We start from the raw sequence: 19,254 nt of genomic DNA on the forward strand, positions 1-19,254 counted from the left end.
GGAGCCAGAGCAGGTGGATCTCTGAGTTTGAAGCCAGCCTGGTCTACAAAGAGAGTCCAGGACAGCCAAGGCTACCCCGAGAAATGCTATCTTGAACCCCCCAAATCACTGATGTATAATATTCCAAATTATATTTGATAGATAGTAAGAAATAGCAATTGAAAAAATAACTATGTATTAACTTTTACAGAAACACACAGTGGGCATTTGGACACTAATACAAGTTCCTGTAGAGGGGGCATTGTGTGAGTGTGTGTGTGTGAGTGTGTGTGTGTGTGTGTGTGTGTGTGTGTGTGTGTGTGTGTGTATGTATTTTCTGCTTCCTTTGCACTGAAATATTTACTCATGGATGGAGGTGGGAAGAGTATAAGACTCAGGATGATAATGAAACTTACAAGGCTAAGGAAGCGTGAAAACTTCTAAGATTACAGTTCTCACAAGCCTCTCTATAACACTGTATAAGCAGCAGATCATTGCAGGAAGGCAAGTTCTTCTGTGAGGCGCTTGCAGGCTGGGCAGAGTTCTGGGAATATACTGTTAGCAAGTTCTGTTCACAGTGGGGTGGGCATTTGTTATGCAGCTGCCTTGGGTGATCCTCTAAGCAAGCCTTTCACCCACATTTTTGTAAGTAAGCCTAGTAAACTCACTGGCTCGCCAAACTGCACTTCCGTGGGAACACTTCTTAAGCCTGTCATCGGTGCCCTACCATCTCAGTTGCACTGACACTTGTTCACGTGTCTTCAGGAAAGGTTGTATAACACAACTGGAGTCTGAGGAAGGATTCACAGAACCAAGGATGAGTTTGGATCAGCTGATTGCTGCATGGCTCCTAAAACAGGCGATAAAGTACCGATGCTGGAATGTTCACGGACAATATCCCAGTAGGGCCGCCTTTACACAGTTGATATGAGGTACATGTCTCACTGATGTGGTGGGAGGTATGAGCACCTTGCCATGGTATTGTATTTATCTGGCATATGCCGAGCTACGTGAGAACAGAGCACACTGGGATGGGAGAGATCCCATGGTGGCTATCTTGCTCTATGTGGTATTGCAGTTTTCATTTGATCACAGGGATATCCCCCAAAGGACTATAAACTAGAAAATACATTGCAACTCTTGGAGATACCATAGAGAAGATGGGATTATAAGCAGGCTCCACTAGCAACTGCACAGCCCTTCCTCTGGGTCAGTGAAAATATTTGTAACTGAGGCTCAAGTTTCTGCCTAGAAAGAACTAGTATACAGAAGGAAAGGGTAGAAATGGGAAACAGACACAGAGACATTAATTTTCTGCGCTAAGCTGATTTAGAAAGAAGAATATAGAAAACAGAGGATAAGATGGAACTCTTGGCTTGCTGTTTCCTACAGCCAGCTATATGGAAAGCTGGAAGTGTACATGTTATACCTGCAATAAAGAGCCCTTTGTGGGATCCCTAAACACAGAATCTTGAGAAAACTCCGATAGAGAGATATATAAATGAGAGAAGACATCTCTCAAGTCTGTTCTTTAATACAGACAGGGAAAATTCATGATCTAATGCACAGACTTGGGCCTTACTAATTGTCCATATAGGGAAGCAATGATAATTGTTTGGATTGTGAAAAGCTTTTGAACAAGAAACGGATGGTTTTAAAGTTTGGCTCATGTTGTCGTGGGGTGTAGCTGTATGCGATCTGAGTGTCACCGAGGAGAGATGGACAATGCACTCATAATCAAGAGCAGTATAAGAGAAACTAGCCCCTGGAGGGCTGGCTCGAAAAAAACCATTAGGGACAGTTAGTTATGGCTAGCTGAGGTCACCAAGAGTACCAGGGACTGGGTGATAACAATAGCAATAACAAAACCATTAGTGAGCAAAATGTACATGTGGATGGGGGTGTTTGGTGCCCAGTTCACCTCGTCTGATGGAAATGTGGACTTAAGAGAATGAAGAAGATAATTCATCTGTGCCTTTACAACTCGCACAACGCTTCAGTGGCCCTGATAAATATCATAATGGGGTCTGATCTTTATACAAGGTAATGGAGTCCCTTCCAGATCTGTGTCATCTGCACTCTGGAGTAGATAAAATATTTTTCAAGATATAAAAAGGAGGACAGAGAGTGGAGCCTATCAAAGTTACTCAAAAGTAAATGTGATAAGATTTTTATTGAACTGGAGTTGCCACGTAGGAAATATGCTTACGATGGATGTGCTTAAGGGACACTTTGGCTGCCATATGTGACCATTGAACATTTGCAGCCATGGTGCAATGGCTGGAGCCTCTCAGACTACAGGATACAGGTTCAGCTCGGGGAAGAACAATATCACAGCCTCCCTCCCTCTTAGTCCTGAGCCATGTCAAGCGGTATGAGCCAGCCCTGTCATGACCACTGGGGATGGAAAGATATGTCACAAGCCACATAGTTGTGCCTCAGAATGACAAGGCTGAGGACTTGCCACTGGTAACTGTGAATCATGCAGGGACGGATAGATGGAATACCGTCCTCATGTCCACCTCTGTATCTACCAATACTCTTTGACGAAACAGTTAATATAAGTAACGCTGCGCTGAATTTAGAATTTTTTAAAAAAATCTTTCTTAATTCTAAATGCCCAAACCCACTGACATTTGCTTAAAATGGCATTGGTCAATCTGAAATCGTGTTCACACTCTATAAATTGCTTCATTATATAATGGCAACTCTTACATGTTTTTAGAAATTTGGAAATGTTTAGAATAAGAGTACGAACAAAAAAAGGAGAGTTTGAAAGCAGGTACACTGTTTTGTTGGAAAGTGACACTTATAGGAGGCGTGAGGTTATTGAGTGAAGATCTGCCAGCAGTATTTTACCTCTTTTAAAACCCCCTAAACCATAAAGGCTATTGAGATGAATGGTGGTTGTGTACCAGAATTACACAGTAAGTTTTTATTGATACAGATACTTTAATTGTGTTTCAGGACACAGAGAAATGAAGCTGTAACTGATACAAAGTCCCCTTCTCTTTGGAGGGAAACTTGCTCTTTTCCTTGTGCAGTGGTTACTATACAGGAAGGCAAAACTGTCTAAGATGCTGAAAATAAATTAAATGACCATTGTGTGGTCTCGTGGTTCCACGTCCATTCAAAATGGGGGAGAAAAACAATTAGTCATCCAAATCACCCTCTTCACAGCTCAAGGAACATTGTGGAGGAGGAGATAGAAAGCAGTATAAGAGTCAGGAGGAAAATATTAGGTAGGCATTTCTGTCAAACTGAAATATGGAGGAGGGAGGAGAAAGAAAGGAGGAGGAGAGATCATATGATTTACACAGCCAATGTAACGTACAAGACTCAGGAAACTGAAGAAAGTTACAAAACCCAGGGAACTAAGAAAATTATACTACTCGAGAGGCCACTCCTTCAGGTTACATTCATTGAGTAAATAACTAGGAGAGGCCGGAGGAGACTTTTTGCTGGAATTGCCTACAATTTGGATAGGCAGCTCCAAGCGAGCTGCTTTCATTAGTTGTCATCTATGCTGGGGTAGGTCTTTCCGTGATGCAGCAGCCTTTGAATTACCCATTCTTTTGTGAGTAATCACTCATGCAGGATTTTATAAGTCGATCTAGGGAATAAATCCACTCACCAAGTTAGATTTCAGTGAAATAATTTTGTTTTGTTCTGGAGTTAGTGCTTTACCTGGGGGTGAACAGATGTTTGCTTATCTCTCCCTAAGGAAAGGCATGTGATAATATATATTTAAACGGTGGTATGTATTTCATGTATATGGGGCTTGGTCTATCTAAAACATAGTCAGTAAATTCCCACATTACATTTCTTCACATGTACCTAAAAGGCATGAACAAGCACATTACACTTGAAAATGTGTAGTGCAAACCCTGAGATTTAATTTCAGTAAAGTTTTGAGGAATACTCCTATTTCTTACCTACATTTCCAGTCATTAGGTATGAATTTTGAAAGTCCATCATCCCCATTCCAACAATGTGTATAAAATCTTCAATCACCTGCATTAACTCTATTGAGCCTGGATAAATCTAGAAAAATAAGTGCAAGTTAGACTTGACAAGAAGGTCATATGATAGAGCACATAACTAAAAAGTCAGACGTTCTACATATTAAATACACATTTCAGCTCCACTTATTTGGAGAAATGTCTACAGCTGGGATCATCTGTTGGATTTTTAATTAATGGTATAATCTGATACCATGTGTCACACAGTAAGAGCTTTGGAAGTGACATGACAGACTAATCACTCCAGAAGTTAAAGAAATCGTAAAATGACTAGTAGACTGTCTACACACAAATAACGTAACTTTATTTTTAGTAGAAACCTAGGTTTAAATAATAAAACAGTGAAATTGGACTCAGCATTTTAACTTAATAGCTACATGGAGAAACATGAGAATAAAAATATAAATATAACTATATAATGATATCTAGAAATAGTAAGTCCATATTTCCTATTGTATAGTAAGTACCTATGAGAAGCATTTACTTCTAATAATTGTATTTGTTATTGCCGAGCAGAATTAGCAATAATTATAGGACTATAATCGTAGCTATAATATAAATAATTTACATATGTACATGAAAAAAAAAACAAGACTGTGAGAGGTTATTATACTTATTGAAGGCTAAAAATGAGTCTCAAGGAGGCAAACAATATATGTGAAGCCATATTGTACCTCTGCTAGTAACAGAGGTAGTATCTATTCATTGCCATAACTGTCATCTATCTATTTCTGTACCTGTGTTTTCCACATGTTTCCCTAGTTGCCTAACCATCTACCTATGCGCATGTCAGTTTACCTCCATGTTCTGTGTGTGTTAGACAACCTCATGGTACACACAAAAGGATCTGTTTTCTCAAGGACACCTTATATTGTATGTAACATCAAAGACATCTAAGAAAACATATGCATCTCATCATTTGTAAGCATGTGCATCCCAGCAGCTTCTAAACATGAGAAATTAATTGATACAGTTATAGTTATTTTATTTGTATAAATGCTATCATAGGAGATTAAAAGACCTAACTGAATAAGGCAAGGGCTATGAGGGACGGGAAGAGGCGAACAGGACAGGCAGTAAGCCTACATGCGTATTTTATAGAGGGCTATGGCTGTTACACCTAAAAATCAAATACCACACAGATGAAAAATGTATCTATCCCTCCATATATACATATCCCACACAAAAGTGCAATATTTAACATGGGAAATATTTGAGAGGGCAATCTTTTTTTTCTCACCTACACTATTGATCATTAGTGATGGGGATTCTATAAATCAATCAACCCCATTGGATGAACACGAATAAGGTTCCTATGGGCTCCAAAGCTTCCTGATTCTACTGTAGCCTGCTTGTTTCCTTGTGTAAGCTTGCTTGTGAATGCTGTGTGACAGAGGAATGAATGCAAGTTAACAACAAGAGACTACATTTTCACCCTTGGAAATGGCATATCCATCTCCCTTACCTTCACTTTTATTAAAGCATTCACTTTAGAAAACTAGTACTCGTAAGAATCAGTCAGCCTCTTTGAAATATTTGGATGTCTTTTTTTTTTTTAAACAACACTTCCCATCGTCTTAAAGATCCAGTAATTTTTCTCTTTGAAATGAAAACATCAAGGAAAACTAGTGTCTCTGTCCCTTGGTGTCTTAAGAGTATGGCGCCTAAGTAAATGATCCCGTGAGGTTGGGTTTCAAGTTTCAAAACTGTCTCCATTTCAGGCATATAAGTAGCTTTCTTTCCCTTTGGAGAAAGCAAGAAGATAGATTGCCAAGTGGTTTTTTTGATGATATATGTATGACACAACAGAGCCTGTGAAGGGTCCTACAGCAGTACCAGTTATTATTTAGAAGCCACATACGTGGTGATGTACCTCTTGGCTCTCTGAAGGGTGAAACAGCTCCTGTCTCGGAGGCCTGCTTGTATCATGGCAGACTTCCGACTGCATACTTGTTCAGCACTAGGGTCTTAATTCTCTTCCACCTTTGTTGAATGACTGTTCATGTTGGTAGAGGGTCTTATTATTAATTATATTTCCCCAATAGTTATAAAATATTACAGAGGGGTTAGCAAGCTTTTTTGATAAGGGCTTAACAGTAAGTATTTTACATATTTCAGATCATGGAGACTCTAGTGAAAGGAGTATTTCCTGTCCTTGCTGCAGAGTGGTCATTGGCAACAGGTCGGGGTCAGTGCTATTTACATAGTAGTCATTGGATGGATTTTGTTACCTGGATGCAGTTTGTCTCCTCCTAAGCCAGGGACCTGAGGGTGGACTTTGTAATATGAATTATATAAAAATTATATTATATAATGCACAGTCCCCCCCGCCACAGTGTTGGTGTATGGGTATAGATGTGTATATGTCATGGAAGTGGGGTGGGAATACTGTTATAAAGTACATTCTTTCACTTTAGTACACTACATGTTCAGCAGGGGGTTTTCATCTAAATGCAATTTGAGTCTTCCTAAATGGTCTTGGTGAATAACCAGTGAGCTCTGCGAAGTCGCATCTTCCAGAAATGTACATACACGTTTTACACAATTCTGACGTCAGTTACTCATTTAGTTTACAAAATTCACATAAGGATCTATTTTCAAGATTGTTTCTGTTAAGTCTACTTCTCCTAGATAAAGAGAGATCACAAGGCTTATTTTTGGTAAATGTTAAACACCTTTTTTAAAAAAGAAGTCACCTTTCGTGCCACACACGCTTACCACGTGGCTGTAATTCTAATAACCACTTTTTAGTAAAAGCTACAAAATAACCTCTTTTAACATTCCAAACCATCACTTTGAAAACATCACAAAGGGCCATTTCAACTGTAAAATTTGTTTTAAAAAATGAGAATGGAATTCATTCCAAATCACAACTCAACATACAGATTAGATTCCTGGTTTTTTTCCCATTGATGAGAATGCCTGATAGCATAACATTCATCATTAGCTCATGTTGTGACCTCCAGTAAAGAACACCATGTGATGAACTGCAACCTTATTTTAAACAGAGTATCATACATTCATTCTAAATATATCCATAAGTAATAGCTTCTGGCATTCTGGAAGGGTGTGTTCAGCTCCAACAGCTGTATTCCAGGTGAAGATGCCACTTTCTAACAGTGAGGGAACAAGGTTACCCTCTAGATGAAGACCAAGGACAAGTGTATAACTCAAAGGAGCAGAAGATGACAGAGCAAGGTTTTAAAGTAAGAGGTGACATCTTTCCCCCTTGCACTGGCCAGAAGCACAGAATTGGTACCTAATAATGAGGCTGGCCATGCTGTGCTATTTATGGATTTCCTATCATACCTGGAATAAAGCGTATGCCTTCTTTCTGAAGGCCTCATCTGTGATTTTGTATGAGAAATGGAGAGGACGGTTTGCCTGAACATCATAAATGTTCATTCTGTGGGTCGAGAGTGCCTTGATCTTGGGATGGTTTTTAAAAACTGGAGTCAAGTAGAAACCTTACAGAAGTTGCATGCTCAGTTGTATTTAAATTCCCATAGTAATTTAAAAACTATACTTCCCACTCCTTTGCCTGTAAAACCCTTTTCTGTTTTAGGAAAAGAGTCTCATAGTAAATAAGTTAGTATAAGATGATAAGGCAAAACATTTTTAAATTAGCTAAGTCAGTAAAAAAAAAAAAGCTCACTAACTAATAAGGCATGACAGAAAGAGAAAATTGAACATGATTATTTATGAGAGTTTATGTTAAAAATGAATAAGAGTTCACATCTATATATATGAGACAGATTCTGTGAAGCATGAATGAAGTGGAACTGATTTTCTCATTAGTATTTAGCACATCACGTCCATTGAGGTATGTTCTATTAGATGGTTTTATTATTCCCATTGTCTGTAAACCAAAAAGAAGTCTATTGCTAAATTACATAGCTATTACATATTAGTTTTTCAAAGTTGCAAATTAGCTGAAGTATTCATCTTTCCACTTATTCACAAAAAATTCCTCCCATTAGATGATATTATAAATGATCATTTGATTTCTATAAAATTATTGCTTTGTCATCTAGGATGATTTCTAAAATCATTTTATACTCTTGGAGAATCAAACTGCTGACTTTTCATGTATTTTAAAAACTGTACCTAGCTAACTTAATTATAAATTCTAAAATAATCTCAACCTTACCTGTTGTGCATCTTCCCATTTCTCCTTGTTTTCTTCATCTAGAAGGTTGCTAACTATTTGAAAGAAGTTCTGTAAATTAAATTAGATAAAAAGTTCAGTATTATAGGTGAGAATGTACTTTTCAAAACATCCATTTGGAACAATTATATCACAGGAATATTTGCAGCATCACTTTACATCCTGACACATCCTTGTTCAAGGAATCTTTTGGCAACATAATACTAAGGTTTCTACGCAGCTTTACATCTGCATATCAGAAGCAACCAGAATAGGTAAAATACTTTTCCCCCCACAAAGATTTGTTCCATTGTCACCTGTATTATGCTCCGAAACAGCATCATATAATTATTCCTCACAAATGTTTCATTCCTTCTCTAAAGAAGGCACTTGTACGGGTTGATCACAAGTTATTTTGCAAACCAGGACTGCTATTTCATTGTGTCTAATAACAGTATATATAATAAGAGCAGGGCAAAGGACAAGCCTGACTAGACAGCCCCCTCAGCTGAAATTCTTGTTCTGCCCTTCCTGGCTATAATATTTTTGCTTTTCAACTATCAATTCAAAAGAGTAAAGAGACATTCAAATTTTCTGGCAAAGAGCATGTGTAGCAATGTTTATCACATCTTTGTAAGTTTTGAATGACTAGGTTTTAATCCCTGACCTTTTCGAATGGGTTGACACATCACATGTTCTTTTACAGTTCTAAATCCTAGCCTAGCATCCTCAGTGTTAATGGCAAAAGACCAATTGGTTTTCATCTTCCTCTGGAATTATGCAAATGATGGGCTGGTTTTCTCTTTCCAAGAACACAAGCCCCATCCTAAGGTCCATTTTTCATTCTCCATGGGCACAGAGACATTGCATTCTGCTCAGGTCTGGCTACTGATAACTTCGCTTGGGTGGTGTCTCCAGAAAGATTTGTCTGTATTCTCAGATAGTGCTGTGCCATCAAGATGCAGAAATCAGAAGAAGCAGTAGGAAGTGGCCATCGAAGGGTGGCCTGAAGCCTTCACAGTGTCTAGTAGAGGCATGACACACAGAGGGCGGCTGCTTGGTCATATCCTCAGTTGGTTCCTTGGTTATATTCTACCTGACTGGTCTGTAGGTAATTATGCAGGTACACTGCAGCAGGCCGACTCACTTGCTTATGGCAGGACTCCCTTGTGGGCAGAAATAATATTAATTCGTCAGTTTTGTTTGTCTTCTCTACATGCAGCTTTTTCAAAACAAGCATTTGCTCTCATTGCAAATAAAATCGCCTGGGTGCTTTTAGATGAAAAACAAGGCTGTTTCATTTCCTCTTCTGTGGTTTGAAGCTGTTAGTATCTATATTTAATTGCCCTATTTGTGCTATTTATTTTAATAGTTCCTGGCAATCACATGGTGGGACCATGTTTCAAGTTGTAACCTCTGCAAAAGTTCTAGAATATTTTATGCAACTGTTGAAGAGGTGAGTACTAAGTGTGCTTTAAGCCCCATTTTCAACTCATTTAACCTTTCTGTACTACCTGCCATTTTTATCACTTAAAATTCCTTGCTTGGAGTGTTCACATTTTAAGGGCTTAGTCCATTGAGCTGTAACTCTACCTGTGAGCCGAAAGAATTAACCTTCAGAGTTCTCCAATTGCCTATGGCTGGTTAACTCAGTAGGGGACAGGGAGCTAATGAGGCAAATGCTGTAGGTGTCATCCCTGTGCATGCGAGATGGCCATGTTGAGGTCTATGACCTTGGTTTGCATCTTAACCCCTCTGGCTCTCATGCAAAATGCATGCTGCTGCTAACAAGAGGAGCTAAGAGAAAGAGGAAAGCAATTTGTGCAAATGCATCTCTATTTCTGGAAAAACACTTCACAAAGCATGTTTTTCTGACAGTGGGTCAGCGACTTCTTGCTATACACAAAGGCCACTGTGTGTGCATGTGCGTATGTGCATACACACACACACACACACACACACACACACACACACACACACACATTCTTTGATAAAAAGAACGAATTCAGTGTTCTTTTTAAATAACCAAAGGATAAACATAAAAACATAAATTCTTAACCAGAGTCTTAAACCAAGCAAACATAGAATATAGCTAGCATTTTGTATTATTTTTCAGGGATAATAAATGGAACTTTATTGAATCAGAGTAGGAAGGCAGCTCAGATTAAAGTTCCCCTGTGATCTCATTACTGATCATATTTCAGAAAAATCAACAGCCATTTTCTGACTAATGCAGGCCATGTAGGGCACAGTAAGATGAGTTAAACCTCATTGTCTAGAGTGATGTGGAAGGCCTCCTTGGGGAAAACAAGTCTTTTTTTTTTTTTTTTTTTTTCGTGAATCGGTTCATCCTTAACTCTTGCCCATAGAAGATAGCTAATGAAGTTCAAAATTAAAAGAAAGAGCTACAAAGCCAGAATGCCTTGGATTCTGCATCATTCCTCTGAACTTGATAGCTCTTGCTTGTCTTAAATGTACTGAAAAATACATATATTAAATTCGGTTATTGCTTAATTCACTTTAAGTTTTCACACATGTGCAGGCTGGTAGAATGGAGCCGACCAAACAAGACAATGTTTAGAACAGGAGGCTGGCAACATGCCTTCCACTTGCTTGCTACAGAGATCCTTCTTTTGCTGATGAGTGAATCAGGTCACTTAGCAGTGGCTGATATATACGACACAGGAGTGTTTGCTTTTAGTGCATGGTGTTTGGAAAGAGCTGTGTAGTCCTGACCAACCTGGAACCTGCTCTGTAGACTGTGCTGGCATAGGGGTGATCCTTCTGCTTAGGTTTCTGTGTGCTATAATAGAATTTATGCTTTAGCACACCAATCCCACGTCTTAGACTAATTTCATAAACTAAAGTCCTTGGCAGTGAAGTAGCAGATAGATACTAAAAATCGCTCTTTTGGTTTTTGTTTTAACTACATGGTGCTGTCCCACCTTACTTCTCTAATATGTAAAAGCCACTGACAGAGATATATAAATCTTGGAGGTAATTCCTTCCTAACCATGTTCCTGTTGCTTAATGGAAAGTGCTTGATATATGGACCTTTTATGATTGAATTTCTTCAATAGTATCTTTTTGTGATTTGTCATATAACTGCATTGTGGCAAATGCATACCAACCACGTTGGTGAAGACTTTTATGCTACCTTCACCACCTTTGACAAATATTTCTTCCGCTTGCAGCAACACAGAGAAAATAGAATCAATTAAATACTGACTTCAGTACCTATAACTTTTCAATAGAAATCTCTTTTCTTAGACTGTACCTGGTAAGAGAGTTTTAGAGTGTAGTTATTACTAAATGTCTGTCTAGTTAGAGCTATTATAGCAAATGGCTGTAGAACAATCTTGTCAAACAGGCATGGCTCTGTGTTTTTATTGGTAGGAAAAAAAGAGAAATAAATGCATAATGTACAGAGAAACACAAACACTTCTGTGATTACAGAAGAAAAGATCCCCAAATGAAAAAAGAATAACAACAACAAAAAGTAGTCAATAATCTTGCTGTACTTCTGAATGGCTACACTTGGCAGACTTCTGACAGACCATACATGATTTTGCATAACTTCATGAAATCATCTTATAGGTTCTATTTGTGTGAAAAATTAAATATAGAGTGGCCTAATGATTTGATTATCCCAAGGCATAGGAAATGCTTTTCTCCCATCTTATATTAGGAGCAAAACATTTGCACTTGAAAGGACAAAGGTAAATCTCTAAAGGACAAGCCTCCATAATGGAGAGGTGAAGGTTTGGTACACATCTCATTGGCTTGGGTCAGGAGGGTCAGGATAACTCTAGGAAATGATTGAAGGCTACACAAGGAAGAAGGGACCATCTATTACTATAATGATGGATAGGGTAGGATAAACAATTGAATGTAAACCTAGAGATTGGGTTATAGCTGCAAAGCCATGTGTGATGCGCGCTCTTGCTGTCTTCATCTCTTTCTTTTGCTTCCTGCCCCATAGTTTGTCTACAGGCCAGGTGTATCAGACTTCATCATGCACATAACGCTATACAGTCTTGTTTGTAGATGAATACAGATAATAGCCCTGTTTCCTGTTCTTTAATCTGTAACTGGCCTAGAAAACATAAAACTATTCTAAAAAGACACTTGTGTCTCTCATTTCTGACAGACGACTGAAGCAATGGACACCCAAAGAAATGGAAAGTTCCCCAGGAATCACATGCTAGGGAAAGGAAAGAGTGCCAACCAGAGGAGAGCCTTGTCTTCCAAAAAGAAACATCAAGCAACTCTTATGATTTGTCATATCACCTTATAAGTTGAAACCCAGATAATGGTAAGTCAGTGGTGGGCAGGCCCACATTTTGCCTGGAACTGTTCAGATGTGCTGTCCTTGGCCCTTTATTTAAACTTTAATCTTATTTCAGTGCACTGGAGGTGCCCTTAGGACTTAAGAAGTTTGCTGGAACTCTTTGACCCTCTTCCTAATATAGCCACTTTGAAGGAATAGCTTTACCTGTTCTCCCTCCCTCCCTCTACCCTCCCTCTCTCCCTCCCTCCCTCCCACCCTTTCTTCCTCCCTTGTTTCTGTCTTCCTTCTTCTTTCTTTCTTTCTTTCTTTCTTTCTTTCTTTTTAGTTGACCAACTGTGAACAAGCATTCAAGCCTTGCTTATTAGAATTGTCAGGGCCCATTTTTTTTTTTTTGTCTCTGAAAACTCTGGTAATACGCATATCCAAATATTGTCTTTCGATAAGATGACACAACAACAATTTTTTATACAGCTTCTGGGCTAAACACAATGAGTATTGCTGTGTATCTAGCTTTACTTTACTGGCTACCATGGTGACTATTGGAGGGCCAAATGAAAGGAAGTATATAGGAATGTAAAGCTGAAAAAAGACAAAAATCAATTGACAGTATACTCACTTACACAAAAGGTATATATAGAATGATTTTTTTTTCTCTATCCTGTATGGTGCTGGGGACTAAGAGTGAACAAGATGTATGTGGAATCCTGAACTCATGGATCATAAACTGTAGTGAGTGAAGAAAGTGGGTAAATAAATAAATATAAAACAATTATTTTCGGATTGGGGTTGCTGAGGTTTGTAGGCCTGTAATAGGGAAATGTGTTTTAACAGTTGCTCTTGAGCTGATGGCACTGTTTGGTAAAGTTGGGGGACCTATTGTAAGTTGTACCTCACTGGATGGGCTGGGTCACTGGGCGTAGGTCTTGAGGCTTTCTACTCAGGCTCTGCTCTTTGAGTGGGGATGCAGTATGACTAGAGAGGTTCCATGCATTCCTTGACTGCTACCATGTCTTCCCTCCCATGGTGGATTCTATACCTCTGGAACTACAATCTAGAACAAACCTTTTCTTGTGGACCTTGCTTTTATTGGGTTATTTTATCACAGCAATGAGAAAGAAACTAAGAGAGGTATAGAAGGGAGTAGTAAAGCATTTGCATGTGGTAGCCAAAGCCCTGTCTTCAGTCCTCAGCAGTAAGAATGAACACACAATTAAAACAATTTCAGATAGTGACTCCAGTGGATTGAATGTTGCTGATGGGAGGGTATTTTGAAATGATACCTATAAGTGGTGACTGAAAATGGCTCCTACTGTTTCAAAGTTATTAAGACATTTATAAAAGGTACTTTAAGCAGAACTCTGCTACCTTGCCGTGCCACCTTTGCCATGTGTAAGTACAACATTCTTCCATTTAGGAGGATATAACAAGCAGGGGCCATCTAGGAAGGCAGAGAAATCCTCACAAAAACAAGTGAATTCATGTGGCTCATCTTGGACTTAATTTCCAGGACTAGAAGAAAATGGTTCCATTTTTTTTTTCTTACCTACTTTGCTGCAATGGCACAAGTTGACTAAGAGAGATGGACATGTAGCAGAATGTGGGAAAACATGGAAGGTAGAAGGAAAAGAGAAAGGAGATAGCGCAGATGCAGGAGCAGTGGAGAATGAAATGGGAGGGAGAGAGCTGCAGAGGGTCAGAGAGGGGGGTAAACAGGTAGATGAGAGTCAGAGTGAAGAGACTGACAGACTGTGTGTGAGAGAGAAAGTCACAGACAGTGATGGTGGTTATTGGCTACTCAGGAGCAAAGCCTTTCTCTGTGTGATATCTAACCTAAGACCATAATGATGAGGTGACTGCCTTAAAAATGACAGTTTTTCTTTATAAAGAAAAAGTGAGAAGAGAGAGTACATACTTCATGACTAAAACAATCTAAACAAACTTTAGAATCAGAAAGAATGATATAATATTTCTAAATCCATCTTGAATAGGCTGGAGAGGGAAGACAATGCTGTTCATATAAAGGAAAAAGAGCAGGGTCAGGTACACTGGAGCTGTCAACTTACAATGGTTATGTAGTACATTTGATTAAAAGTAAGATCTTTCTTTTAGATGCAGAATAACATATAAAGTGCAGTAAAATGAAAGTTAAACTAGATATTGTAAAATAGTTTCAGTGTAGAGGGTAGAGACGGTGGGAGCTTGGGTCACAGAAACAACATGCACAGTGACAGATTGCACAGGTAAGAAAGCAAAGAATCACACAGCCATCTTTGGTTTTTGGCTCAGCATATTTGGAATTACACTGAAGCTACATATGCTACAACCTACATGAGAAATAGCTGCATAAGGCAGACAGATGGACAGAAAGAAAGAAAAAGAAAGAAAGAAAGAAAGAAAGAAAGAAAGAAAGAATTAAACATTGGGAATCTCTAATGCATCCAAGTGAAGAGACCCAGGAGACACGTTTGACTTAAGTCTAAATCTCCAAAGACAAAAGTAATGTGAATAATTAATCATAGCTGAAAACAGGAGTCCTTTGGGATAAAAAAAATATGAAGACTAAGAATAGACTTGAGTAGGTAAAGTCAAGGTTAAGCACTAGAGGTGAGCCTCCTAGGAAGAATAATAAATGGGATAGGTAAGGGAGGACGAGAGGCAAGAGTGACAGGTGATAGAATAACACACGTTTAAAAGATGTTCCGTGGGTGAAATTAATTCGAAGACACACAGACTGTTCTTCAGCGAGGCATACACTCAAGGGCAATTCAAAGTACAGTATACTAGAATTCATTTTTTTTAAAACTTGTCTCCTCATGGATGAGCACACACATAGCACCTATGAACACAGCCACAATACAGACTAAGGCATGGACTGCAGGTTCTTCATGATGTGTGAAACTATCTTAGTCTCCTATAGAAAAAAAATGAGTGTAGGCAACCTTACTGCATCAGTTAACTTGAGTTTGTTCTGTCCTATTTGTTTTTAAATGAGCAGCCCCTTAAGCATGGCATGAACAACATATGCATATTTTGCAACAGATGAGTAAGCAAAATAATTTAGAATGGACCAAGCCAAAAAAAAAATTCACAATGTACATTAGAGTTTTGTACAGAATATCTATCCTAGCAGCATGCCTATTGACTTTGGGTAATTAGAAGCTATCACGGGCTGGAGATTATCACCCCAAATCATCCTATTGTAGGTGTCAGGGATGAAGCCAAAGGGGCCGTATTATTCATGGAAAGAAATTAAGCACAAAAAATTAAGCACATTAAAAAAAAACAGGTGAAAGGCTAGGCTCAGCTGAGGGAGTGGGTTCCTAGCTCTAGAGTGTAAAGCTTCCAGGATTTCCTGACCTAATAGAGCACAGGTCTCCAAAATCAGGCATGGATGTCTCTGCTGAACCCCATCAATTCCTCTGACCTGGAATACTTTGAGAACAGACTGTTGACATCATTCTCCCAATGTGTGCTTGTTTAGATGAAAACAACAAGGTCTCTAATGACACATTTTGTTTTTCCTTGCTCTTCTTTTAGTCACATCCTCACAGAAACTCTGACTCATTTTGAAAATAGCAGAAGGATGTTGCTCTAGGATCCACTGGGTATGTTTCACACTATTTTTTTTTCCCTGCTATGAAGCAAAACAGCTTGACCTACAAGTGTTCTTAGTAGCCCAAATAAGCCATGCATCCATGATGCTACCAGTCTCTTTGGGATAAATTTGGGACCAAATGCTCCAATAAGGGATGTCTACATTTGACATACTCCAAATGGGATGAAGTACAGTAAAAGACAGGGCTATTCAATCCTTGTGCTTTAGGGTAGATACTTAAGTACTGTTTTTCCAGTCTTCATTTAAAAATGAAAAGTAAAGAAGTTAGCCTATATAGCTAAATATGGAGTGTTTATTATTCACCTGTAGGCAGAAGGACACAAAAGTCAATATGGTAAATTGTCAACACTTAGTACATGTTGGTTGTATGCATGTACAAAATGTCACAATGAATTCCATTCATCTACAAAATTCATGTGGAATGAACGTTATTATTTCAATGGTTACCTGGCATCGGCTAGCTAATAGATTGCATTGTACAGGTTCAATACTTCTCTGCCTTCTTTTCTCTTCCCACCTAACTGCTGTGTCCTTTGCACACGGGAACTTGTTATTTCCTCTCAGTCAGCAAGGACAGGTGTTGCTTGACTTAAAGGCCATGCAGGCCAGATCCCTCTCTCATGGTCACCTCTGGACCTCCCCTCTTATCTGTTTCTCTCATAACATTAAAAGGGAAGCACCATAACAGCCTCTTAAGATTTAAATTGTCAAATAGGAAGGCGCAAGTTTCAGGGCTTTATTGAGGATCAGTAAGACAAATCTACTCCTTTGTGTTCAAAAATAGATAATTAGCTTTTGGCCCTGGGTAGAGGTAGGACATTCTGATCTGCTCCGTAGGCTAGAACATTCCTCTGTCTCTTCCCTTGAGTGATAATCTAGCTGGGCCTACCAATCTCCTCCAGGAGTGGATTCCTCCGAGGAAATGTGAAAGCAACAGATGGACTAAATATCCCCTTAGTGAGATAATGTAACTTATTCCCACCCCAAACCCCAACCATATATAACTGATCTTCAGTAGTCTCTTTGCACATGTGACAGAAGACTTTAAGAATTACAAGCATTTAAAAATCAGCATAAACTTATACAAAAGATCTCATGCATTACCAAGACAAGATAGCCTTTTGTTTACCAAGCTTTGAGATGTATTGTAAAAATTGCCCTGGCAATTCCTCACCCTCTATCTTACCTAGTCATCTGTCACAACCTACTCTCTCCAGGAGACATTCAGCGGTACTTCCTCCCACCTCCCTTTTCCAATAAATCTCTTTGATTGAATAATTCTGCACTTATTCTCAGCAATTAAGAAACAGAGATGCAAAGACCCACAGCAAAACATTAGGCAGGGCTTGGTGAATCTTTTGTAAGAGGAGATGGAAGAGGAAGGATTGAAGGAGGCAGAGACGTCAAAGAAACCACAAGAAAACCTACAAAATCAAATAACCTAGGCCCATAGGATTCACAGAGACTGAACCACCAACCAGAGAGCATTCATTGGATGGTTCTATCCCCCCCTCCCTCACATATATGTAACAGATGTACAGCTTGGTCTTCATGTGGGTCTTCCAACAGCAGGAGCAGAGGCTGCCTCTGACTCTGTTGCCTTGATTTGGATCTCTTTCCCATAACTGGCCAGATTTGTCTAGTCTCAATAGAAGGAGAGGCTACAAATTCTACTTGATATGCTAAGGTGGATTAATAACCATGGGAGGTCTCCTGTTCTTTGAGAAGAGAGGGTGGGGCATAAGGGAAGAGAAAGGGAGGTGAGAAGGTGTGACTGGGAGGAGGAGAGGGAGGGCAAGTTCCAACAAGAAATGAATGTAAATTAACTAATTAATAAATTAACTAATAAATGAAAAAGAAAAAAGAAAAAAATCTCAAGCACAAGTGACATGTCAAAGACCAGATAAAAAGCTGTCGTGATTTTTCTTCTTAACAAAATAGAGAAGAAAATATCATGTAGATGTAATAATATAGTAAGGTGAATATCACTTTAAAAAATCAAATATTTCATTAAATATTTCTTTAATTGTTGTGTGTCGTAGGATGAATCAAAGGAGAGGATAAAAAGTTGGAAAATACTAAGTGAAACCAATACTTGTTGTTTAGGACTTCATGACCCTGAAGAAAGGCTAGCCCTTGCAATCAAATTAATTTGGTGATCCTGGTATTTGATGAGTCCCTCCACAGAATGTAGAGTCTTTCAATAATTTCTTTCTGCTTGTGATGATTTGAATGAGAAGGGCCCCAATAGGTTCATATGTTTGAATGTTTGGTCCCCAATTGGTGGACCTGTTTGGGAAGATATTAGAACATATGGCATTGTTGGAGGAAGTGTGGCCCTGGGGTAGACTCTGAGGTTTCAAAAGCCTACACCATTCCCAGTTAGCTCTCTCTGACTTATGCTTGCAGATACGATATAAGCTCTCCAGATTCTGGCCATTACCAATAAAGCTGCTAGGAACAGAGTTGAGCAAATGTCCTTGTTGTATGGTGGAGCATCTTTAGGGGATATGCCCAGGAGTAGTATAGCTGTCTCTAACGTAGCACTATTCCAAATTCTTTGGGAAAATGCCAGATGGATTTCCAAAGTGCTTGTACAAGGTGGCACTTCCTACAGCAATGGAGGAATGTTCTCCTTTCTCCACATCCTCGCCAGCATGTGCCGCCATTTGAATTTCAGCCATTCTAGTAGGTGTGAGATGGAATCTAGGCATCATTTTCAGTTGCATTTCCCTGATAAGTAGAGATGTTGAGCATTTCTTTAAGTGTTTCTCAGCCGCTCAATATTCCTCTGTTGAGAATTCTCTGTTAGGTTCTGTACACCATTTTTTAATTGGGTTAGTGTGTTTGGTGGTGTTTAATTTCTTCAGTTCTTTATATATTTTGGATATGAGACCTGACAGACTGTGGTCAGATGGTGGGGGAGGAGGGACTCTCCTGTCAGAGGTCTAGAGGAGGAGAATAGGGCAGAAGAGGAAGGAAGGGTGGGAACGGGAGTGAGGGGATAACAATTGGGGTGTAATATGGATAAATTATAATGAAGAAATAAACTTTTTAAAACTTAAAAAAATAAAAGAAGATGTAAGCTCTCAGCTACAGTCCCAGAACCATGGCTGGCTGGCTGCTGCCATGCTCCTGACAATGATAGTCATAGACTCTAACCTCCCAGAAGGTTAGGCCCCAGATTAAACGCTTTAGT

The 19,254-nt window shown here is 39.0% G+C and overlaps 1 protein-coding gene across 2 annotated transcripts in view; it reads right to left on the reverse strand.

Annotated features, from left to right (window-relative positions):
• The window catches only part of ADGRB3 (adhesion G protein-coupled receptor B3), a 708,182-nt gene that overhangs the window by 374,731 nt on the left and 314,197 nt on the right, over positions 1-19,254 (reverse strand). For both annotated transcript variants that reach the window (XM_084755178.1, XM_084755177.1), the window contains exons 11-12: positions 8,152-8,220; positions 3,915-4,023 (exon numbers count right to left, since the gene is read on the reverse strand). In XM_084755178.1, the coding sequence (XP_084611304.1) occupies positions 3,915-4,023; positions 8,152-8,220 (178 nt within the window). The remainder of the gene's footprint in view (positions 1-3,914; positions 4,024-8,151; positions 8,221-19,254) is intronic.

Source organism: Acomys minous (genome assembly GCF_964271855.1).
Source record: "Acomys minous genome assembly, chromosome: 13".
Taxonomy (NCBI): Eukaryota; Metazoa; Chordata; class Mammalia; order Rodentia; family Muridae; genus Acomys; species Acomys minous.